Below are 26,170 nucleotides of genomic sequence, written 5' to 3' on the forward strand. Positions count from 1 at the left end.
CACCTGAAAACCAGTATGGTTCTGAAGAACCAAAGACCAAATTATCATCCTCGCTATAAAACAGAATCCATTGGCCACAAGTAGCTACCGGTCTCATCTGGTATAAGTGCCCCTCTAGCAGACATCCAGCAGACACACACAGACCTCTTGATGAATCCAGTAAGGTCTAGTCATTAATTAAACCTCTTACTCCCAAGCATGTCACCAAATCGATGAGCTCTGGGGTAGAAGTTCTACGCAGGTGCTTGCATACGTGGCAGCTGAGGCACGGAAAGATGGTGTGATCTGCCTAAATCACACTTTAGTTCAAGTAAGAAAGTCAGACTAGAACTTAGACCTTCTTGATCCAAAGTTATCAGCTTAACAAATAGGCCACATCTCAGCTAAGCTACAAGCCAAACTTATCACTACAGCACACCTCCAATTAACCACAGGACCGCAAATCAACTTAATCACTAGACTAAACTTCAACTACATCAAAACCCAGCCTAAGCACTAGATCACACAGCCCCTCAGCAAAGGAGATTGATTGTTTCTGAGGGCCTAGTGAGTTTCAAAGAAAGACACAACTCTTTGTCTAAGAGGTGAACAACACACACAGCAGGCAGAACTTTCAGGTACCTAGAGCTGGCATTTTAGGCTCCCTTCACTGAAGGCATCTCAGACACTGACAGATGGATCCCTGGAACAGTCGGGCTCTCTGCGCCTTTTCAAATGGTGAGTAGAACCCTTGAGATGACGGTCGCAGAACTGTGAGATCACAATACCTCACAGGTCACAGCAGGAATCTGACATCACTGCTCTCCCAGGATCCCCTGTGAGGCCAGCTGGCAAGAATCTCTGTCTACCAATGGGATCGCAGCATCTTATTTGAGCATTAAAATGGTGTGCGGGAGAAGGGGGAGGGTTTGCGGGAGACTCATTTTACACCCCACAAAAAGCTAAATAGCTGAAAGACTGAGGCAGCCATGCCAATCTTGAAACAAATGACTTACACAGTAGATATCTCTGCAACATGTGCATTAGCATGGCCTATATTTGCTGTTGCTGTAAATATTAACCTCGTACATTCACAGGATATATGCCTTTCATATTTACTCTTTGTCCTATCTCTCTCTGTCCCACCTACAGCACATTAGCTTCATCCTGGATGTCTGATTTAAAAAACAAAATCACTCAAATGTACGTTTTCATTGATGTATTTTTATTATTTCCATATCTACTGCTTCTGTGCAGATCTGAATTTTGGTTTGAATGTCGTACAGCAGTACAGACAGATTAACGTGAGAGTCCAGTACAGGTGGCTCCCAGAGAGGTGCAACAATCGTGTTGTGCTGTAGTGGGTGATACACGAGAATAAACATTCTGGCCTATTTCAAAATGTAAAACGACTGTTCAGTAATGATGCTTTGGGGAAGGGATGGGCAGGGTGGGGAGACATTCCAGCTGCCACTTTAAAAAAGACTGTAGATAAAAGTTGGACGGGATTAACACAGGATGTATGGAGGAACTGGGTGGCTCAGGAAAAGGCTGTGGAGGTGGCAGGGCCCAGACAAGGTAACAATTGGGCCATTTATCGCCGGGACCTCAAAGGAGGGAGAGGGTAACAAACAAATAAATGTTCTCTCCTCCCTCTAAACTACACTCAAAGAGCGTTGAAGGGCCTACTGTAAAAGTCACAACTGCGCAAAATCACCTCCCGTCCCACTTTCACCATTGCCCAGGTGCCCACAACTACATGCAAAATCCAACCTGCCTGAAGAAATCTCGGACAGTTCCTTTCACTTGTCCTTACTGGACACAAACGCCACGGACAGGAAAAGGCAGGTGGTTGCGCTCACAGAGCCTACGCCGTCTCCAGCTGTACGCTTCCCCCCGCCCCTGGACTCATGGCCCATTCTGCCGGAAGTAGCTGTCTGTGCTTCCCTTCAAGGAGCTGTGCGGAGTCACTTCGCTGGGATTCAGTTTTCCCTTACAAACATTTCCCCTGGAGCGGAGCGCACAGGTCAGCTTTTCCACTGAAAGCTGACAGGAACTTAATAAGAGCCGGAGACCACGGGCGTTGGAAAGTCCATCTCATCGCTAAGCAGAAGGCAAAGCCGAACTTAAGTATACACTTTCCTGCAATTTACATTTATTTTTAGGATCGCTGCGCTCCGGTGAGTAAGACTTAAGGCTGCCAAAGAGGAGTTAATAGATTTTGAATTGTTTGGCCTATTAACCAAAACAGAAGCCGACAAACAGACCGCTCTTCGGACTCACGAGTCAGAACTGGAAATGGTTAGTTACATCCTTCCTAATATAGTACACACCACAAACACTGGGAAAGCATTTTCCTTCATGCCTGGCGTGTCCAAAAGATGATGGAAGCATAAATGCCATCACGCTATGTACTAAGAACATATGCCCTCTTTTCCGTTCCCACCATACTTAAATACAACGTCTCCTTCGGCTTTTGGCCATCTCAGTTCGAAGGTGTACGTTTCACACAAAATGCAGTTCACATGAACAACGAACCGCATACGTGTACGTTTCCTGTGGACCAAATTCATGAGACTGCGCCAGGAGACCCGAGCCACACATTTTCAAATTTCCCTGCCAAATTTAGTCCCATGGTGAGCTACACGTTCCAGATTTTCCAGGATAAGTACTAATTCCAATTAACTGTCAATGTATAGAATGTGGAGATTCTCTACTTGCAACTCCTGGATCTTAGTTGGACCACTCTGTGGGATGGTCCAGAACGGACTAGGCCTTCAGCCCCACACTGGGATCCAGGTAAGACAAGGATGCAATATCACTGTTGTATTCTGCACACACCCCCATTGTTCTGTGCTCTGAGCAGCCAGTGTGTGATGTGTGGAATGTTGGTGAGTGACTAGAGGAGTGTGACAGTGCGAGAGAGTGGGCTGAGCAGAGCATCCTGCTCCTGGCCGGGTCTCTCTATTAAATAACTTGCAACTTATCCTGTAACCTTTTAAATAAATCTACCCCCTATACCCTATGTGAACTGGCTTCCTGACTCCTACTTACCAAGGAACGATCTTTGAATACAACAATCACCCCTGCCAGTAACAGTGGAAGTGTATCACCTCCTCCGAGATCTAACTCACCTCCCACTCTTTTGCCTGAGTGGCTTAAGCCTCTGCTGCTCAATAGCTTTGCCAAATAAAACTCTGTAGGCTGACACGAAGATAGGGACTGTTGTCCAGGTCCCGATTTATTTGTTTAACAAAATCAAGCAGCCTGAGGGGCAGGACCCTTTCCTCTTCCCCTTCCCACCTCCCATAGTCATTGCATAAGGGTGAACAACTGGTCGTATATAGTTGATCCCAACAGATGTTGCGTCTCACCTTTTCCCTTGCTGTTCGTCTTCCCACTTGTCCCGCTGCTGCTGAAGATCCAGGTCACCCATTTACCTCGACACTGGAAATAAAAATAAAAAACATCAGACGCTTAAACTCGACACAGGTCTCAAAACTGTCAGTTGGCCATGAGTAAAGCTCTTCTTTAAACTGAAAAACATCACTCAAAAGTCTAGTCATATGTCTAATACTCACCCATTTTCATTTTCCAATAGCACTGCCCAGAATGTCTGTCCCTTACCCTCTTCTAATGATGGCACTGGCTAAACCCCCTTCCCAGAGTCAGTCTTCCTCTCCCAACTGTGAGTGAGTGGTTCTTCCTGCTTTCACTGGCCACCAGCAGCCGTGGCCAAGATATCCACGCTTCGAGCATTCAGACTGCGACAGGCAGTACTCTGTGGTGAAAATTAGCACCCTGTGGCAACTTTCCCCACAAAGACAGAACAAGTAGTAGCATGACATGAAAAAAATTATCAGTGGGGGACTAATTATCACAACACCTTGTCCAGGGTCTCCATTTCATGTGCTGGCTCTAACACGCTCAACAGCGAAGCCTCGGTCGCGACCATTCAAGCATTGCTGCCACGTGGGCCAAAGTGACGCCATCTTGAATTAAGAAGCAGCTACCAAGACTATGTATTCTCACTCGAAGGGGGACGTCTGGCAGTCTTTGGGGAACCAGCACTTATAAAGCCAATCGTTCTGGGGACTGGATAGTGATAAGGTCTTCAGAGATGTCACCAACCACACAGGACTGGACTATGCCTTCAGAACAGGCACAGAGCAGCTTCCCGCACATATGCCACAAGTTAACATCAGTGCAAGGTGCCCTCGCAAGACACAAGATCTTTCTTTATTTTTAATAAGTCTTGTGGAGAGCAGTCTACACCCAGGAAGGGTGGTAGAGCACTTTACACGGAGTGCATCATAACAACAACAAAGATAGATCTTCATACGGTACATGTGGGTGCATGAGACACACCTATGGGTGGAGCAGCGGTCATTAGAAGGGTTACGCGCTTACAGAGGCGGCGGCCGCTGGTGCAATGTGGAGCTGTGATTCACAGTATAAATGGTAACAAAGCAGTAGGGCATGTGTGCAGATAAAGAGTGCAGTGGGTGAGTGCTAAGAGTAGAGTAGACCGGGGCCACTCAAGTGATAGGGTTATTATGGTGTAAGAAAAAACTGAGGAAACACAGGTTTACTGCTATATGGACTGGTGGAATCAAGGAGAGACATGAGCACTGTGGGAGGTGAAGAAGGATCACAGGACCCGGAGCCCCCCACAGCTGGGCCACGCCCCCTACCAACATCAACGAGACAATGACAGGCAACAGATTTGTCTTTGGGGAAGAGGGCCATGTTTATTACAGACATCAGTAATTCAAAACATGACTCTTTACACTTACATTCATAAATCAGATAAAATCTGGGTAAACAAAATTACTTTATCAAAGTATCAAAATGAGAAGACATTTTCAAATAACGTGCAGAAATGCAGGAGTGACAAATCAAGACATCTATAACCAAAGTACAGTAATGCAAGCTCATTGGAATACAAAACAGTTAGCAACTAGCAGATCGCCCCCTAATCAGTCTTCTAGCACCAAAGGTCCAGTCAACCTTCACCCCTGGAGAATCACACAGGTGACTCCCCCCTGCATTCTTGAGGGATGGTCCCCTTTCCTGGTAACGTTGCCTGCACCCCAGGGGGGCCGCCCCTCCAACACCAGGCTGCCCACAGGGGTCCTAGGATGAGACCAGGAGCTGGATCCCCATGCCTTACACCATCTAACTGGGCGCCCTTGCCCTCTCAGCTGGTGTGAATGTTACCCCTCGGGATTCAGATTGCGGTCCCCCCTCAGTGGTGCTCTAGGAAACTAGTTGAAGGACTCCCCCCGCCGTTATAGGGTGATCGTTGGGTTCACTTCTGCACCCCCACCACTTAACCGAAACACAAGTATGTTACCAAAAAGGGGGAATTGGTGGGAAGGTGGTGCCGAAGCCACCGCTCCCGCCATCGTGAAGCCTAATGAAGACAGGAGGCAGCAAAGTTGGTCACAGGCTAAATAGTCGTGACTGTTGAGGCAGTGGGGGCGGAAATTAGGTCACCAACGCGCATACGTCGGACCGACATTACTGGCAGAAATCCTGGCATTCACCCGCTCCCCCACGCCTTCAGGCCAGCGAGTCGCAAGCAGGAGAAGGGGGACCCGACACTGGGGGACCGCAGGTCCTACGTGCATCCTGGTAAGTTAAAGCGCTCCCCAAAAGCAATGTGCAGACCGAGGAGGAGAAGCAAAGCAGACAGTTGGACATCTGCAGGGACCAAGTAATCTGGTAGAATATATAAAATGACTCCAAGGTACACGCCAGCAAAATAATAATCCGAGAGCATCCATACAGTGGCTATCCGTGAGTTTGGTACTTCGTCATGGGCATTGAGAGTAAATGCTTTTAAAGGCTTTTCTTAGATAGTACTATTAGGGGCATTTTAGAAAAGAGCACATATTAAGGGATTTTGGGCCATATGTACCAACACATATTCCCATAGACACAGAACGGGTAAAACCCTTTGATACACCTGGCCCATAATTTTTGAAAGGTAGAGCAAGTCATAGAAGTGCTTTACATCTCGAAGACTTGCATACTCTAGAGATTGTACATTTTTCTGTTACTTAAGAAGGACCATTTGAGTGAAGTGCTTTACAGGTGATGCAAGCCATCTTGTGCTATACGCTTAGAGCGGAAGCCATTTGAGGAATGTCAGTACTGTGTGATAAGCTAGAATTTCTTAGTTCTCTTAATAAGATGAGAAGTGAAGGATAGGACAGCTTTGGGAGCTCAAGTCAAACTTTAGGGAGACCACTTAGTAACGTGCTACCATAACTGATTTGCGCTATCATCATGGTCCCAACTATTAGCTTTAGGTCCACTCCCAGAATAGATGGTATGTTGTTACAAATAATCCTCAATTCACATTTCAAGCCAACGTTTTGATGTGAGCATCAATAATAAGTTTGAGGTCAAGGATGAACTTCAGTGATTTAGTTAAATTGACATGTCTAGTGTGGAACAAGAGTGGCATATGGGCAATTATGTAGGAAGCTTATATTTTTTGTTAAAGGGTAGGAAAAACATCAGGCTAGGTATGGCTTTGGGCGGAACCATACACATAACAGGTGATATTACTAGTACCATATTTGACTACACTAAATGTATTAACCTCAGAAAAACAATGTTTAGGTATGACAGGAGTTGAACCCATGATTTCCAAATCAGACAAAAATCAGCACCAAACAATTTATGCAACAAACTATCTAGCCTGCCACAGCTATTAAAACCTATGAATTCTAAAAACACACAGCACTTCAGAACTGGTAAAGACATGTAACCCGTTACTGAAAACGCACTTGAAATTGGGCCTGCAATCCATTTAAATTGATAGCCATCCGGTGAAAATGTCCATGACCTCTTAAATCAAAATGCTGACTTGCTCTATAATAATAAGAGTGCAGAGCAAAAAACTGCATCACAACTGATTGTCTTTGAATAAAATGTACATTAAGCCTGATCAATGATTTCTTTTGTAACAGAGCTGTAAGGCCTCCGACGACAAATTGCCAATGCATGGATATTTAAGGAGCATTCATAAATTATTTATTTTCACATAGCGTTTGTTACCAGTGCATTTCCCAATTACACCCTCATAATGCATGGCCCATTACTAAATTCAATTGCTTCAACTCCTCCATTTCGCAATTACCGATCCCTATTGTATCAGTCATTCTAAATATGGAAATACAGATGTACTAATCTCTCAAAACTTTGAATGAGGCCCTAAATGGTACATATATTATCTAAGCAAATTCTCAATTCGCGGAGCTAAACGGTTTTGGATCAATAAACACAGCCACAGTATTTGTCCAAGAAGCTATATTACAATTATACTTGGATGCGAGTGCACACTACGCCAAATCAAGAGGGCCACATTTATGATCTAGACACTAATTTGGCTCTTTGGCAGTCAATGCGGATGCCTATTCCTAGACATTAATAGCTAGGGACTGAGTAAATGCAAAACTGTATCATCAGAGGTGCGTCTTCCAGTCCTGAATTGATGTATGCAACATTTCTAATCTACTGCGGGGGCCAAGACAGAAAGAAAGGCAAAGTGAGGGCCTTCTGAGGACAGAAAAAGGACCCAGCTATGGTGGCGACGAGGTGGACGGGTGGAAGGCACCACAGAGTCAACACACAAAGGGGAATGGGGGAGATTATGGGGCAGAGACCAAGAGAGCTGGTTAGGCACCTGGCACCCGTGCAGCCAGTGGCCTGACCAGGACACAAGGGAAGCAGTAAAGGGGCACAGGTGGGCGAGATAGACTGGAAAGATGGCAAGCAGCCTTGAAACGTAACAGAACGCAAGCAGGAAGAAGTTAGTGCAATGCACTTAAGAATTGCTTTTTCGTACTTTTACAATACATTTATTTTAAATGGATTTGTGTAGCACTTTTTCATTGTCTCGATCCCACGAACAACGGATCTACAGAAAAACGCGCGACACGCACCCTTCCGAAGAAAAACTACGCGGTTAAATGTTTTTAGGAAGTTGAGTCAATCGGCTCTTTCTGCTCTAATCTCGACTTTGATGCAAGCTATTTGGTTTAAATCTGCGCCCGATGAAGGGAACCCGGAAATCATAATTAAAAGGACAAAACTTAAAATAACTGTTGGAAAAAAATCATACACAGTCTTTTGATAACACCTACGTTCTCTGCGTTCCCTTCCTTTGGTGCATGGCAGGTACGATGTAAAGTAGCATTCAGCAGTTAAAGGATTCCCTCAGACGCATGGTACAGCACGCCCAGCAGCTGTCCCAACTTCCTTCGTACATTTTTACACTGCAGCAGGAGCGCAAGCTTCCTTCACGCACGACAAGCACACAACATTGCCAGCTGCAGTGAAAGCCATCGGCACACGTACGGAGCAGGTACAGTATAGGCCTGAGTAGAGCACACACCTGTATCCCACACCGCACAGCTGAACGGCAACAAGAAACGCTTCTACTGCAAACAAAGAACAGGCAGGTCACGTGCAACAGCAGTTGACACTTTATACACAAAACCGGTATAGCCAGGGCCACTGGAATTATGCGGCAGGGGAGGGCCAAATTATGTGGCACGGTTGAGTAAATTATGGGGTAAGAAAAGGCAAATTATGCAGCGTAACACAGAACATTTTGTAATAGTATTACTTCAGATTTTGTAATGGTATTACTTCATTTTGTTCTCATCTTTACACTTGCTAACACTGGCCCGGCATTGGTTGCACCTCATGAGTGCGAGTGTACACCAAAATATAATAATAAACAAAAGAAAGGTCACCAGTCAACCTTTGCAAAGGGCCTTATATGGAGAGCAACATGTGTTGCTGCGTCTTTAGTAACTTCTGAACCGTATGAGCTAGAAACAAAAATAGTTTTTGTTAAAATCTGCAGATTATGCAGCAAATGAGATGCGGTAAAAGCAATAATTCTATAATTATGCCAGAAACACTGCTGCAGCACAATTGCATAATTCCAGTGACCCTGGGTATAGGGCAGTAAGCACCAGTGTAAGCTTCCTTAGCACGCATGAGCTGTACACAATAAATGCAGAGCAGGTAGTCCGTCACAAACTGGAGCTCGGGGGGTGGGGAGTGGGGGGTATACTATATATATATATATATATATATATATATATATATATATATATATATATATATATATATATATATATATATATATATATATATATATATATATATTATAGGCAGATGTGATATATCCTATAAGCAATAGTCAGTAGGTAGTTATAGTTAGGACCAACTTTTCCCATAGACAATGTGTTTTTTGTTTTTCTAATAACTTTGAATCTTAATGGATTTCTCAAAACTAGTACGCTAGTTAGTTCAGCTGCAGTCTGGAAAGTTTGGGGTTTTTTCATCAAGCAGGAGTCGAGAAAAGTGGGGTTCCCAAAACGCTTTTTACCCATGCAAGGTCTATGGGGATTTTGCATTTTTTGATTTACATCAAATTTGGGAGAAAGGTAGATTTTCATCTAGAAAGCTCTCTCTTTTTATAATGCCCCTGTAACCTTTGTTTTTTTTATAGGTAGATAGATGAATCTCCATTCATCCACAAGCTAAATATCAGAATGTATAGCCAAATATGGGGTGCAGTGCTCCCTCTTAAAGCCCCCACAATCTCTCACTTTCACTAACGGACTAAGACTTCTGCTTCTTGGGCTTTTATAGACAGACCTGGTTTATGGTACAGTTTATTAGGTCGAGCTTAAGTGTACAACCTCTAGTATACTTTTTAGGTCGGGCGTAAGCATACCTTTAAGTATACTTTTCTGGGCTTCCAGTTATTTCGTTTGTTAGTTTCAGTGTAATTTAAAAATCCTTGCTTGCTAGTGGTCAGTCATGCCCCCTTGTCCTTCCTTCTTCTGTGTGGGAGCAGGGACCAACTACTTATGCTTTGTCCGGTTTACCTGGTCTTTAGGGGACTTTTCTTTTTTTTTATTGTTTCCTGGTCCTGTCCAGGGAAGCTTCCCTTTTCATTTGCAGAGCATTCTTCCTCTGAGCTTAGCTGTAAACAAGGCTACAAATAAGGCTGTAATCTTAGTCACATTTTGTCTTTGTGGGCTCTCTTCACCCTCTATCTGCTGCCTGGCTCCTTCCCTTCCTTGGCTTGGATTTTCTTTACCAAGTGTGCCTGCCTGTGTGCTGAGAGCAAGGGCGGAGGATCAACTGCTTATAGTCTATGCAACCAGCTCTACCAGGGCTCTGCAATCCTTAGAGACAGTGTCCACTTCTGATCCATACTGGGCTCCCACTTGCAGCTACATCAGTGCACCTTAGTTCACACACTCCAAGCCCTCAGCCGTGCCAGTAACCCCACACACGCTCTCTGCCAGAGCACCTCAGTTCTTACAGTCAGTACACTCTGCTGCTCCAGTACTGGGACCTCGGGCGCAGCTCCATCAGTGCACTGCATTTCACCCACTCCAAGCTCCTCAGCCATGCCAGTGTCAGGAACCCCACACACGCTGTCTGCCAGAGCACCTCAGTTCTTGCAGTCAGTATACTCTGCTGCTCCAGTAGTAGGACCTCAGGCGCAGCTTCACCAGTGCACCTCAGTTCTACTCCGGCGAGGTCACTTCCTTTCCTATACTGGGACCCGCTCACATACAGTTCCATCACAGCAGCTCAATTCTAATATTCAGTCCCACTGCCAAGCCAATACTGGACACGAAAGAGCAAAACACAGCTCAGCCAGTGCACCTCAAGTCTAAAATCCAACGTCACTGTTAATGGGAACAACCACAGCTCCACCAGGATCCATCAATTCTAATTTTCAGTGCACATTTCTTTTCATTATTAAGGGTCACACACACACACACACGCCCTTCAGGATTCCTCGCTTCTTGGATCAGAGGCAATGGCACTCCCACACTAAGCCCAATCCACATCTTCATCAGGGCACCTCCGGGCTAAAACGCGGCAACACGGGCACGTCAATACTAGGTTCCACACACAACTCCATTAACATAACTCATTTCTGACCTCGTGTGCCCATTACTATTCCAGTACTGCAGCCCACATACAACTCTGTCAGCGCACCTCAACTCTAATCTGCAGCACCCCATTATTCCAATACCAAGAATTACACGGCACTCCGTTTTTCATTCCTCACCTGCTGCCTTTCTGTTATTTCAGCAATGGGCTGGGACACAGCTCTGTCTATAACCCCAATTCTGATCTGAAGCGCCCCAATATTGCTTCATTGGTGTTGACATACAACATAATGCACATGCTGCTGTTCTATAGTGTCCCCTGCTGTTCCACACTCTGACTTCTGTTTGAGGACGTGAGGGAGCCAATTAAATGTATTCTTAGTTGCCATCTTTATTTGGGAAAGTCTTTCACTTATCTCACTCCATTCTTTCCTTTACTCTGTTTACTCTCAATGTTTTCTTTCTCCCCCACTTTTCTCTTTCCAGCTTTCAAAATCCACACATTAACAGTTTTGCTCTTTCTTTCAACTGTTTATTTCTAGTCCCCTCCCTTTTTATTTTCCTCTTTCTGTTGCTACCTCCTCTTTCAAACTCGCAAAAACTTGGCTATTTCTTTCCTTGCTTCATTCCTCTCTTTCTTCTACATTCTTTCACTATTTTTTTCTCTTCCCTTCATTCTTTCTTTGACATTTTTTATTTGCTCTTTCCCTTGCCTCGGTATATGTCCTTTCACGTTTTTTTTAAAGATCTTTCTTCCTTCCTTTCTCTGGTGTTTTTCTTATCTTTATCTGTCAATTCACGTTTTACTATAAATCCCTCTTTTCCCCCATCTGTATGTGGAAACCACAAGTTACTTGACAGGACCTGATGTGTCTAAGTGGATTTCCCATTCTGTGTATGTGGGAAATGTGTCAGTGCATACATGCTCTGGTTCTTTCGCTGCTGGTTTCTCTCACCATCACTCTTTTTTTCTGTAATATTCATGTTTCTCTTTCTTTTTTCACTTCTTTCATTATTTTTGTCTCTTTGTCTCTTTTATCAGTATGTAGATGAATTCGTTGTTATAAATGTGTCATTGTACATTGAACTATGCCTCCTGATATAATCAGATGCATTCATATAAAGAGAAAATATATTACAAACTTAGATACGTGTATATGAGACAATGTCATAATTACTGTTTCTGTGTACATATAGGTGCATCTATAAAAGAGTTTATACCTGCAATTACAACTTTAGGAAATGTCATGAAGAAATGTGCATACTTCACCACAAGCTAAATGTGCACACCAGACCATGCAACTATTACTGTTTCTATGTGCACTTGGGTATTTACATAGGTTTTCTCCGGCCAATACAATTTTACCAAGTGCCATGTGCACATGTATAAGTTAATTTCTGTTTTTTTTACATAAAACAATAAAAATATATATAATTCCTCTTTTCAACCTTTGTCCCATCCCCCCTCTCTCTGACTTATTCTAAACCTTTCTGGCTACAATGAACCCAAAACATCCTTCTCAAACTTTCCCCTCCTTTTTGGTCATGCCACCCAACTAGCAGGCACATACAACCACTGCTTACAAAACAGCTTTATACTTCCCCTTTCAAATAAATTCCAATCATTCTATCCTTACTCTAAACTCTACTAAATACACAACATAATCAAGAATACAAATCCAACACAACTAATGCATAAACAAAAGAACATAAAAAAATAAATACTATTCCACTAACTACCTATAATCATGGGTTCCAGAGTAGCCACCTACTCAACGCAAAGCGCTTCAATGCTATGCCAGGAGGAGTAAGGCCTATATAAATACAAATTCCAATTAGCGTCCAGTATTGCCTTTGACCTCATAATTATTTTTGTCACCAGAACTTCAGTGATGGCAATATATGGCCATATCACATGGTACAGTACATGAGGCTCAGAAACAGGGTCTGTCCTTTGCCCAAATACTTTAATCAGCATCTCTTCCATTAAACCAGTTGTGCATTGTGTTTGGCATTGCACAGTAAACAATGGGGCAGTACCTGTCCACTGAGCCTTTTGCCATGTGGAGAAACTTAAGCACAAGGTCCGATCCCTTTCCACTGAAACATTTGATTATGGTCTGGCCCATCCCACTCGAACTAACTGCCAAAACCCCATTGCAGCAAAACAGTATTGAATGGCTTGCAGACATGCGGAGTCAACTCTTGATACAGCCCTTACCCTACACAAACCATCTACACACAGAGTGTGGCTGTGCACATGAGGCTCTGGATGAAAGGCCTAGCCAGGCCCTGCACCTTGACCCTATCTCATACAACCAGCTGAGCTGGCTATTGACCGTGTACAGCAACCTCATCAGGGGGGCATGGCGTGGTATATACAACCAGGCCTTGCCACCAGATCCCATCCTGTCTAATCACCTGTGAATGTGCAGCTCACTGTAATTAGGCCCTAAGCCCATCTCACACATAGCAACTGTGCCCGGCACCTAACCCACGTCTATAGTGCTCACTGTGCACAATATTTGGCCGTGCACTGAATATTTTTTTCAGGATCTAAATCATTTAAATTGAAAAAAAAAAACTTAGCAATGCTCTTGCCTCCTAATTATCATGAAAAAAATCATTTTTTATCTGACCTCATTACATCTCATTACTGTACAGCGTTATACTACTCAGGCGATGCTCAGTCTATGAGACAGACATGCCCTTTCCTCTGCTTCCACTCTCAATGACGGCCTCAAGGAAGTTTAATTCGCCATGGGGTGAAACTTTCTAAACTCCAAATTTTGAAGCCAGACTCGTTATGAATCTGCAAAAGTGTAATAATTTTGCCAATAACTGCATGCAACTACCTTTACTTGGCATTGGGCAAAGAATGAATTTCAAATGCCTTTCTCGCGTTTTATTCATCTGCTACAAACAGGAAAAATCTGAGCTTTCAAGATCTCTCAGCAGCTTAGAAATATATCTGCTTACTATGCTCTTGACCCCCTCTGCAGAATCTCAGGTCTAAGGTTAAAGAAAACAGGAGTGCATGTGCGGAGAAAGGGGTTGGTGGTGGAAGTGGGGCAACTGTTGGGTTTTCAGCCACCTAATCCTTGGAAGGAACTACTGTTCTACTTCCTATTCCTACTTCCTGTGAACTACTAATATGAAAAACTGAGAACCATTTAGCCTTCAATAAAGCCTTGAAAAACGTTTTTTGTATACTTATGTGCAGTGACTGTTTTGGTTTGTTGTACGGTGTGTGAACATTTTGAAATGAATACATTAGTTAAATAAATATATTTGGGTGTCGAATGTGCCCATCGTCCCCGTCCATTCCCCTTGTACTCGTCTACATTTTACTTTAGGATACAGGTTTCCAAACTGTAATAAACGCCGCAACATAAATTTGAATTTGCAGCCAGTCCATCAAATCATCAGGATTTGCTGGTTATTAAAGGACTAAGTGAAAAAAATACAATTTTTAATCAGATCCCTTTAGTTTTTAATTCAGACTTGGTAAATCAAAACTGGCAGCCCAACTACCTAAACGGCTCTAAATTGCTTTTGACTTAATTTGACACGTAGCTTTTTGCAAAAATGTAGGACCCCTCAAATGTGTCCCTCCTTTTAGACAGACATTCAAGAAACTCTCCAGGGTTGGTTCGATTTAGATGAATAAAGTGTTAGGGATGTTCCATTCAGTGTCGTTCAAATGGTGCCAAAGTTCTTAAACATTAATTAAATTGTACTGCTGTGGAGAAAGAGACATCCATGACAGAGGTGCTATCACTGCCACCTCAAAATAGCACACACATAGCCAGTAACTGGGTAACATGGTCTAATCAAAGGGTTCTGATGACATCATAAACAACGGATCGAAGGCCAGGTGGTTTGCAAATTTCACCAAATCCCGGAGATGAAAATATAGGAACATATAACATCTCCTTCTGTAGGTATTCTACATTACTTGTTTATTTGACATAATTATCATGGAAACGAGGGTTGTTTTTTTTTTTTTTTAAACAGTAAAATGTTTACTGTAAAAAGTAAGTGAAATTCCGGACTATAGTGTTTGACTGTAGTAAAGAAAATAAACATATTTATGTAACTAATAACTCATTTGCGAGAAAAGTGGCCTTGCTTTTGCAAAAATCTTCATCCTGCTGGTTGAATTCAGAATTTTAAAACTGTTACCAACAAGGGCCCCCCGATTGTAATTAGAATGTTCAGCTTTCTTCAATAGACTGCTGCTTGAACATCTGAAAAGGGTTACGCTTAAGCGATTTTTGAAGCTGCTCCTGTTATGTTCATCTAATAAGAGGCCCTGATTGTAATTACAATGTTCAGGTTTTGCTTAGCTTTCATGAACAGCTTGATAATTAAAATGTGGGCAATGGTGAAGCTCTAGGGAGTGGTTTGGGCCTATGATTATCTAAATGCGCCATCATGGCTTAGACATAATTATCTGCAGGAAGGAAATCAGAATGAATTTAGGCCTCCCAGTAGAAAAATCTATATTGTCCTGGAACCTTGAAATAAAATCCACTGCCTGTGAAATATGGCTTGTTGTAATACTGCTTTCTGTGCCTTTAAAAACACCCCCACATATAGCGAAAAGCATAATATGTGCCATGTTGTACGAAATGGGATCTGTACAGCACACATCTGCTATGGGTATGCCATCATAGCGTTCTGAGATGCACTGCGCGTGCGTTTGCACGTGGCTCTGAGGTTTCATCCACACTGCAGTCTAAACCGAGAGAGCCTGCCGTATCTTCATGGCATGTTGGCGTAAGTGGGTCACCCTGTCATGTGCGGGCCTGGGTGAGACCCCCTTGGGTGGCGTGAGCGTTGTGGTTATGCGACTTGCGAGAGAGTATGGTGGGCACAGTCTTCGTGCCTCCGTGTGTGCTCTACGTAGGCAACTCACTGTGAAAATATCCACGTAAATGTGAGTCCATGAACTGTGCGACTGCAGCCATGGAAGTTGCACCAGCCTGTCTGCACATCAGTGTTGCACGTGCGTGGCCTCATGTGTGGCCGCGACCGCTTGCAGTCTGTCAGTATGTGGTGAAAGATTGTTGCTTCACTTACCCCACTGCTGTCATTAACAACATCAGGCATTACCTGACAGTGATATGTAGAAAGCCTGTTCTGACTCTTTTGCAGTTGCAAAATTCCACTACCTCAGCACATTCAATTCCAAAAACAAAAGAGTATTATCGGTTTCGTCAGTGATGTCTTTCCTGTTCCTGGAAAGCTATTCACCGCAGATTAGGATGGTAAGACTCTGGTCAGGCCCTCCGAGAAAGGCGAACTCGTCTAACAGCGAGAAGGATGGGTCAGTGAACTTCGGGGCCAGTACGGGTGGACAGTGAAGGGAGGTGCCCGAGGCGAGAGTCTCTGCAGCAGCACAAAATGTTGGGAGGAGATATGCGGGCGGCATTTAAATAATTGGAGTAGGAATAAACGAGAAGCACGCCGTAGCAGAGAACACAATACTTTGTTTTGATAAGCTGCTTAGCACCAATGGTTGTGGCTTCTAAGCGCTGTAACAGAGACAAAGGCACGCATATTCGAGTGAAGGGCTATGAAATAAAACGCATGGATGACTAACACTTCCCACGACTGACCTAGGAAATGTGGTTTTCATAGAAATGATTAAGTGTGTCAAACACTGAATACATGTGCCAAATCGGTGACTAGGAACACCCTAGAAGAAGGATCTTTTCCATTCGAGCTGAAGACCCTCCATCACAGGGCTTCTCAACTTTGAACTTTTCAAACCTCCAAACTACAGACCAATTTCAAGCGCCTGGATAAAATTCATGTAGAAAGCGGTCGTCACACATCTCCTTAACATCACTGATGGAAATAACTTGCGAACAGAAGAAAATTCAGAATTCCCACAAGCCAGTTTCACAAAATCACAAGACCTAAAAGAGATATTCGGCTTGGGGGACGTAAAACTTACAGATGACAAAACAACTAGTGTATCAGCTCTACTGCTTGTTTATGGACTAGCTTTTGATACAACCCACCACCAAACATTCCTACTCAGACTGGAAAGCACTGACATTTACAGAAAGGCTCTGAAAAAAAGATAGCTTGTTATCTCAAAGACAGACACATCCTGGTAACCAGGCTTCCACTCACCTTGACTCCCCACAGCCTACACTGCAGCGAGCCTCAGGGATCAATCATCTCTCCTCTTCTATTCAACCTCTACCGGACCTCCTTACCTGGGCTAGTCAAAGTTTGCACACTATAGTTATGTGGACGACACACAAATCATTCTGAAAATGGAAAATCCCAAGGACATTAACTCTTCGAAACTCAGTGACTCCAGCCCACAGATATCATCAGATCCAAAGAAATCGAAGCCCCTCCAGAAACATCAGGGAAAGTGAGGAATCTCAGACTTACAATGAATTCAAACGTTAGCATTGATCCTAGGAGTACCTTTGACCATAAGAAGTTACAGGCCACGCACCTTTGTTGTTGCTAACATCACCCACACAAATATATAATGTACCTCTGTGCAACTCGCTTCTAAATAAAAACATTACAATGGTTCAGAACCCTGATGCAAGACTACTGCATTGCCTACATCCAAGGGAGCACATGAAGCCAGGCTTGCAAGCTCTCTGGGGCTAATCATACCTAGATGTTCAAGGCACTCTGAATCATTCACAAAGCAATTCAAGGGAAAGACACACTGTACCCACAACTGATGTTCAAGAGATACTCTCAAAACAGGACACTTTGGTACGATGATGCTTAGATGTTCTGCATAAAGAAATTGACAGGCAGACCTGTCTGCCTTCTCAGTCCAGGCAGATAAATACTGGAGCTTGATATCAGCCACAATAAAGAACGTCTACAGACACCTGAAATTCAGAAAGGAACTAAAACCGTGGCTGCTCCCATGGTATCCTCCCAGACATGTGGAATGCCGTCAATGTAGGCTAATTAATGCACGTTAAGAGTTGATTGGTACCATAATCGGCTGCCCACGTGGTTTAGCAATCACTGCAGAAAGAAGACCAACACAGCCATCACTATCTGAACCGGAGAGCTAAACATGCTTCAAAGTTTAATCTGCTTACCTACACCTAAATTACCCTGTGGAGAAGTGGAATCCCCTTCGTTGTACAGGAAATATTCATCCCCGAATAATTCAGCCATGGCAATGCCAACTAATCCTCACTGTGTACAACATGTCACACACCTCAAAATGACTGGATCATGCCAATTCCAACTAAGCATCAGCCTATGAGACATGCCGGTTCTAACAATTGAGAGTCCACTCTCATCTAAGCATTAAGGGCCAGATGTAGCAAAGGGTTTTTCCGATTCTGTGTCAATGGGAAAATGTGTTCGTACATATGGCCCTAAATGTCCCATGGACTGGCACCCTTTGAAAAAGAGACCTGAAATACACAGATGGTGACCTGGAGGACTCTAGCATAATCCATTCCTATAGGGCCGGTACCACTCTAATCATCCCTCACTTTAATACAAGTCACAAGAAATATTATTTTAATACAAGTCATCCAGGGAGATATCAGTCTCTACCTCTCCCCACCCAGCTTGTGCACATTACCACCAACACAAGCACTCAAAGCAGACACCCATCTGCTGCCACTAGCATGGAAATGGGCTATAAGAAATATCAACCAACCAGGGATCTGCAGTGCTACCTCATAACCATTAGGCTACTACAGTGGTAAATCTGTGTGTCTCTCTTTTAAACTGGATTCATAGATTGCACTGCTTACATTTGCGCACCACGACAAGATAAGAGAACACCTCTGTTCACTGGCACACAACACCAAAATGCTTCCCTCATAGATACACTCTTTTTTGACAACACCCTGTCCATTACCACTCCCACACAGTGTAGTTTGCTACCAGCCAGGAAAGCGATTTGATGACTGCTGGGAGGTATGAGGCATGATGCAAATGTTATAACAAAAACACTATAGCACACAACTTTTCACACCCGATGACCTCTACATTGATACTCCGCTAAAAAGAAAATGAAGATTTACCTGAGGCAGACATATTGGAGTGATAGTGAAGATGGAACTTCAGAGTAAGTAGAGCCAGAGTTGTTGGTCTTAGTTTCTCACCGCTTGCGGAAAGTAGCTCACTGTTCTTAAGTTTTTTTAATTCTGTACCTTTGGCACCTACTATTCTTGCTCTGTAAAGGGAATGGCCTGACCGGTCTCCCAGTTTATGGCACGCAACAGAATGCCTGTGTTCTGGATGCTTCACCTGGAGTACTGTGTCTTTAAATGCAGCCCAGTGCATTTCTGACCACCAGATCTAGATTGAGTCCAGTTCTGCTATCTACATCTTCAGAAATACAAAAGGCAAAAAGAATGGAAGTAGCAAAGATGAGATCTACCAAGATGACGCAAGACCTAGAACAGAAATCTTACTAAGGGCTGACATCTACTTAAAAGAAGAAAAAAAAGCTTTAACAGAGAAAAAGGGGAATCCTCGATATAAATAATACAATTAATAAGTTTAAAAAAAAGATATATACCTCCCTCACCTTAGCCTCATGAAGTCCTAAACCAGTTCTGAAACCAGTATTCTCTGTGTGGCCTCACTACAATCACAAGCAAACCTTCACGTATATAACAATATTCTACTTAAAAGACTGCTCCACGCTGTATTGCAGAGCGGCTAAATTATTACAACGAATTAGTCACAGAGATTAAATGTGCTTCAAAGGAGCCGCATGTGGCAAAATTCACAAGAAGTTGGGTTCATATTTACTCATTGTGATCTATGTCTATTTTTGGCACGCTCTCCTATTGCGACTACTTCTCTCAGTTCTTTGTAATGTCAAAGTGTGGATGAGGCACAAGTGAGCACCCACAGCAAGAAGACGCTGTACCACAGAGATGGAAAAAAACCCTACATTCAGGGAGTGGTTTATTAAGCCACAAGGCGAGAATACAGCGAGGACACTGTGTGCGCTCAGGTGGAAGTGAGGCTGGACTTTAATGAATGCAAAAGTATCACTTTTAAAGCGTGTATGAGTCAGTAACACTTGACAAGCATGGCACTCTAACCACAGCAAGATCACAATACTGACTGACAGTGGCTATGACGCCAAAGGCAGAGCAACACTGCACCCAGATCGTAACTACTGCAAATGCACAGTGTTTAGTCTAAGTATTTAGGTATGTATTTGCTATTTCTATAGTGCAAACCGAGCCAAAAGGCAGAGGATCGCTATATAGAGTTAAAGAGAAGCTTACATTCAACAAGTGATAGGAGATATAGCTGGTTTATGGACTGTTAATGTATTGTGATATAGTGTTATTCAAATGGATGCTTCAACTTTTTCCTCAATAGGTGCAGTGTTGGACCGGTCCTGAAGGACACAGGGATGTTGGGTGGGATCAGAACCTGGGTGCATAAAAGGAAAGGAACCTTGTTTTTTTATTTTTTCACACTTCTTATTCTGCAGTCTGATGGTGTCCAAGTTGTGTCAGAAACCCACAAGACATGGTGAGCTTGTCTGAAAGATAAGCAGTGGAGCTGGTTGTGATAACTTTGTAAGCGATGCATCTGGTTTTGAAGATGGTGTAGGCCAGCAAGGGGAAAATATGGAGGCTCAGCAGGATGATAGTGATGCGATTACATTTCTTCAGGCCCTAGGTGAGATGTGCTTGAAAATAATATTTTGTCTTGACTTGAGATGTGCTTCTGCTTATGTAGGATGTCCCTAAGCAGTGCAACGTGGAGACCAGGAGGCCATGGAACAGGACATTACCACTCTCCAAAATTAAGAACTCAAGGGCTTGAACAGCAATTTCTCAAGTAATTTTCTGGAAGAAACCATCTTACTTTCTTCAGAGGAAGCACTGGCACCAGGCTGTCTTTTAGCAATGTCTTCCTTGAGGGTTAAAAAGATGTCAAGGGTGAATCCAAATGACTTGGCATTCAGTAAAAGTTGGGGTTTGAAGCTGCTAAGGTTAATGTCATTAGGCCAGGTTTGTACTGTTTCTAGTTTGCTGTTCTTGGCACGCAAAAGGAATTCTGTCTTGGTTGGGTTGAGCATAAGACAGAAGCTGGACATCTAGGTCAGAAAGACGTACCAGCAGTGTTTGAGGTATTGGATGGCTGAAGCAGAGTAAACTTTCAAGAAGAGTTGTTTATCATCTGCATACTGGTGAATCTTTAGGCTGTTATCTATGAGCGGAGCAGCAAGTAGCTTATGTAGAGGTTGAAGATGAAAGGGGACAAAATGGACACCTGGTGGTCTCTACGAGTGAAGGGAATATTTTAGGACCTGGAGGTGCCCATGTGACCAAACTGTTGTCGGCTGAAAGGCAGGAGGGGGATCCAGTAAATGACATTACTAGCAATTCCATTCAAGACTCTATAGGTTGCATATGAGGGTGGGATGGTCGACTGTCTTAGGGCAGCGGAGAGTTTTAGCTAAATCAGGAGGCTGGGATCATCTTCATCTGTGGTCAGGAAGGTCTTGTGTACGATATGGAAGGTAGCAGTCCCTATGCTACAACGTGATCTGAAGCCAGACTGGCAATCATACAGGAGATGGTTAAGGTTTAGTGTAGGTTTCTTTAGGAGTGGAAGGATCTGGTCGGTCCTAAGAGCTTCAAGGACAGTGACTTGAGTGAGGGAAGTATTGACAATAAGTAAGGGTGAGAGAGTATCCCCAGAGTGACCTTCATTGAAGGATGACGGTAGGAAATCTTCGTAAGAACTGGCTTTGAGTAAGTTGAGTATGTCAGCAAATCTCCAAGAGATGGGGCTTTGAAAGATGACAACTGCAGGATTCTATGGAAACGAGTTGGTGTAAGAGATGAAGTACTTAGTGTTGTCAATGTACTATTGAGTCGTCTTTATTTTTTCAATAAAGAAGAGGTTGATAGCACTGCACTTTTCTGTTGAATAATGAATAGATGAATATGTGGGTACTGGAAATGACTTAAGAATGACATCCCTTCTCAGCCATGTCAAGGAGTGAAGGTTAGAGCTTGACAGCAGGCACCAGCTGATGAATGGCACAGCTTTACAATCATGAAGCCTGTGGCATGCACAAAATAAATGCAAAAACAACAGATAATGGACGAAATGCTGAGCAAGTCAAACATTCATCTCCAGTCACAGATCTGGGTTTAATCCATCGTTTTTTTTATTTGCCATGCCATTCCAGTTTGGACCCAGCCATATGCAAATCAGTCTTGACCCTGTTCCCCATGGGAACAGTCCAGCCAAACTGCCAAGCCAGGTCCTACCTGGACTAGACAAAGCATCCTGGGACCACTTTCAGGGTATCACCCTTCATCAGCCAGGCTAGCTTGACTCTAGCGGCATAGCAAGTACAGGACCCAAGTCTGGGCATACCCTTCCCCCTGAGGCAACAAATGCAAAAACAACATTTTGCATATGCACAAAATAAGGCCATATTATCTCACAATTTGAAATAGGTTAGTTATGATTTCTTTAACAGTTGAGCCAAACAAAAAAATCATTGGTGGTTATTTTGTAAGAACATTTTACCACAATTAACACAATGGCATTATTTAGCCATTAGCAACACAAGGCCACCCAAATCACAGGAATATCTCCTTGCGGAGGACGAGCTATTGGGCCTCGGCAGCAGAATGGCGCTCACCCACTACAAGGGCACAAGGCTGAGCATAAATGAAACAGCAACCTTGGAATTACATCATTCTCAATCTGCGGTAAGAGGGCCATGTTTGAATTTAGGAAAGGCACTAAATGCAGATTGACATTACACCCTACTATCAGAGGTAGCCATGCTGCAAGTAGGGTTGGGTCATAGAATGACACCACACTTGAACTTTGTGGAAGGCACCAAGTAAAGCATGCACCGGATACCAACTCTGATATAGCAAGCACATGCAAAAAGTACAATGTGAGATTGAATGTGAAATGCAGCTTTTTGTTTCTACACATAAAAAAGCAACAAAAGCATTCACAGTAGCCAAAGCACAAGGAGGTCCAGTTTCAGCTTACTGGGAAAGGCGGAGTCACCACTTCCCAGTCACACAATATGGACATTGTCCCAACACAACATATTTTTTTTCAGAAAGAAAAAGGGTGACTGGTCTAACAAAGTAGCCTTTGTCACAACACAATGGCACCACTGTCCAATGAAAGATAGCCATTGTTCCAACACAATGAGTACATTGTCTACAAGGCAGCCATTGTCCTAACATAAGGTACCTACTGTCCTAACAAAGGTTGTCCAGTGTCAGAATGCAACATTAAAAGTTTTCCTTCCACTGTAAAGTGCCATTGCTTCAACACTAGTTGATCTCTGTCTGCCCCCACATAAGCGAACACAATTACGTGTCCCAACAAGAAGCCACCATTGCTTGTTCCAACAAGAGGCCACGACTGCCTGCCCCAACAACAGGCCACCACTGCTTGCCCCAAAAAGAGGCCACCATTGCTTTCCCCAACAAGAGGCCACTGCTGCTTGCATAAACAAGAGGCAGCCAATGCTTGCCCCAACCAGAGGTTGTTATTTCTTAGGCCAATAAGAGGCTATCATTACTAACCATCCAAACAAAAGTCCACCTCTTACTGCATGAAAGAATTTCCATTCAACTTTGCCTGCATCAACAAAAGGCCACCAATGCCTACTCCAACAAAAGGCCACCAACGCTTTCCCAAACAAGAGGTGCCCATTGCCTGCCCAAACAAAATAAGTGCCCATTGCCTGCCCAAACAAAAGATGCGTTTTGTTTTCCCAAACAAAAGATGCTTTTTGTATTCCCAAACAAAAGATGCTTTTTGTATTCCCAAACAAAAGATGCTTTTTGTATTCCCAAACAAAAGATGCTTTTTGTATTCCCAAACAAAAGATGCTTTTTGTATTCCCAAACAAAAGATGTTTTTTGTATTCCCAAACAAAAGATGTTTTTTGTTTTCCCAATCAAAAGATGCTTTTTGTTTTCCCAAACAAAAGATTCTTCTTGCATGCCCAGACAGAAAATGCCAATTGCATGCCCAAACAAAAGCTACCCTTTGTTCGCTCAACAAAAAGCCACCATCTGCATTGCCAAGACTGGTATTTTTCTGCGTAAAGAAAAGCCCGCTTTTGCCAGTCCTGATAGCACAGAGTGGAGTAAAATGGAGTACCGTGGAGTGGTATGCTGTAGAGTGGAGTAGAGTTGAGTGGCATAGCATACAGTACAATAAAGTGTCAAAGAGTGGAGTGGCACAGAGTGAAATACAGTGGGTACAGTGGAGTGGAGTAGAATGGAGTGTCATACAGCAGAGTAGAGTGGCGTCAAGTGTCAAAGTTGAGTGATGTAGAGTGGAGGAGTAAGTAGATGGTCATGAGGTAGAATGTTGTAGAGTGGACTGCTTGGAGTGGAGTAGAGTGTTGTGGAAGCGAGTTGCACTGAGTAGCGTAAGCGTGGTGTGGTAGCATGCTGCCATTACAGACAACACATTTTCAATTAAAATTACCATTACATTTACACAGCAAACAGTTTTACTGATAAAAATATACAGCACACAAATGATAATGTGTAGAAATGGCAAGTTGCGGCTGGTGACTTTTGAAAGTGGTGAGCTGGGCGAAAAGGGTGAAAGTCAAAATGTCAATTAAGGGGTTATGGGGCTCTCCCCAAGGAAAGTTTGAAAAACAGAGGCTACAATTGTGCAATTTGCAACAAATGTTGGCTATGCTCTCACCTACCTTATCCTCATGGAGTGTTGTTGGCCATACTGTACAAAGGCAAAAGAACAAACTACCAGAAAGACTGTCGCCGACATAAGACCAATCACTGTGTACCTTCAATTTAAAGCTACACAGTGATTGGCTACTCATGTAATTCTCATGGAGGCCACCCACCAAAACCAATCCAGGCGCTGACCTCAGACTGTTTGCAACCATAAACAGAATAAGAACATCTGCAAGATTGGTTGGGGAAGGCAAATTCAGCACTCCATGGGAGAGTGGGGAGCTGTGCCTGTATTCACCTACTTCCCTAATACAGCACAGATTCAGGGGGCCTTAAGTGCGCATGTTGGGCTGTACACAAGATACTCGTCCAACCCGACATGCGCTGACTTCATCATTCCAGGATACGAGTCATTACTCTCATTGTCTTAATGCCAATACAAAGAGTGGCTATTCCTCTAGGACACCCGGCACTCGCAGCAGCACAACAGAAAGAGCACAACGATCGGGCATATTAGTTTGGGGTAAGGCACTGTAATTTAAACTAGAGCAACAATGTCATTAAAATTATGATTTTAATGTGATGTGCCAACTAGAGGGCGGGGGTCAACACCCCTTGCATCTCAATAAAGGAACATCCCTTGCTAAGTGTATTGATCATATTAAAATATGTTTCCACCACACTTGAGAATTACCAAAAAATTGCTTCGTTTGTGCTTTTTTAATTTGGATATATTCTGAATATCTGCACAGTTCATCTACAGACACTTAAATTGTGTTGTGTGCTAGAAAAAAATAACATCCTATGGCATCCTCCCATACATCCCCCCAAGCACTGGACCAGATTGACAGGTTTCAAGAGAGATCTTGGAGTTAGTGAACAGGAGATTTGTATCACAAGTGTATTACAATTTCTCAAATATAGTTCCTAGAACCAAAGAATAAAAGCGTAAAATTAGATATAATTTGGATGAAGGAGTCAAAGAAGGTCTCATTTACAAGACCAAGCTGTGGGTGATCTGGAAGGGAAGGGAATGTCTTTTTTGGGGTGTAGCAAGAGCATAGCTCTGTTCAGTACAGTTCCAAGGGTTGGGAGAACAGTGATAAAAAGGTGAGCATGTAGTAATGTTATATAGCAATGGTGCAATAGCAGCCCAGAACCTTTCCCAGTGTGGGCTTTTTGGAGAGACAAGAACGGGAACAGTACACCAGGATAGAGAGGGAATCCAAACAACTGAAAAGTTATTTCAACATGTTTTTTTCACCGACCAAGTGTAACATAATGACAAAAGGGATGATTAACAGCAAGTATTAGGGAATGGCACCAATAGGCATTACACTTACTGTTGATGTGAGGGTATGCAAAGGTTGTTTCACACAAACTGATGTATTTTCTTCATGCTACTTAAACAGAAGAAGATGTAATAGAAGTATGCAAGTAGTTGCAGTCTGCATTTCCTCAATATCACCTATAGTTTGAACTGTCTAGTCAAGAAATATGTATCATCGTTAGAGAAAATTGACTCTTAGGAAATGT

General features: G+C 43.3%; 1 protein-coding gene across 4 annotated transcripts in view; it reads right to left on the reverse strand.

Moving 5' to 3' along the window:
• Window positions 1-26,170, reverse strand: part of SOX13 (SRY-box transcription factor 13) — a 138,719-nt gene that overhangs the window by 94,391 nt on the left and 18,158 nt on the right. For all 4 annotated transcript variants that reach the window (XM_069238486.1, XM_069238485.1, XM_069238487.1 and 1 more), the window contains exon 2: window positions 3,354-3,426. In XM_069238486.1, the coding sequence (XP_069094587.1) occupies window positions 3,354-3,415 (62 nt within the window). In that variant the 5' untranslated portion in view covers window positions 3,416-3,426. The remainder of the gene's footprint in view (window positions 1-3,353; window positions 3,427-26,170) is intronic.

This window comes from Pleurodeles waltl, chromosome 6, assembly GCF_031143425.1.
Source record: "Pleurodeles waltl isolate 20211129_DDA chromosome 6, aPleWal1.hap1.20221129, whole genome shotgun sequence".
NCBI classification, from domain to species: domain Eukaryota; kingdom Metazoa; phylum Chordata; class Amphibia; order Caudata; family Salamandridae; genus Pleurodeles; species Pleurodeles waltl.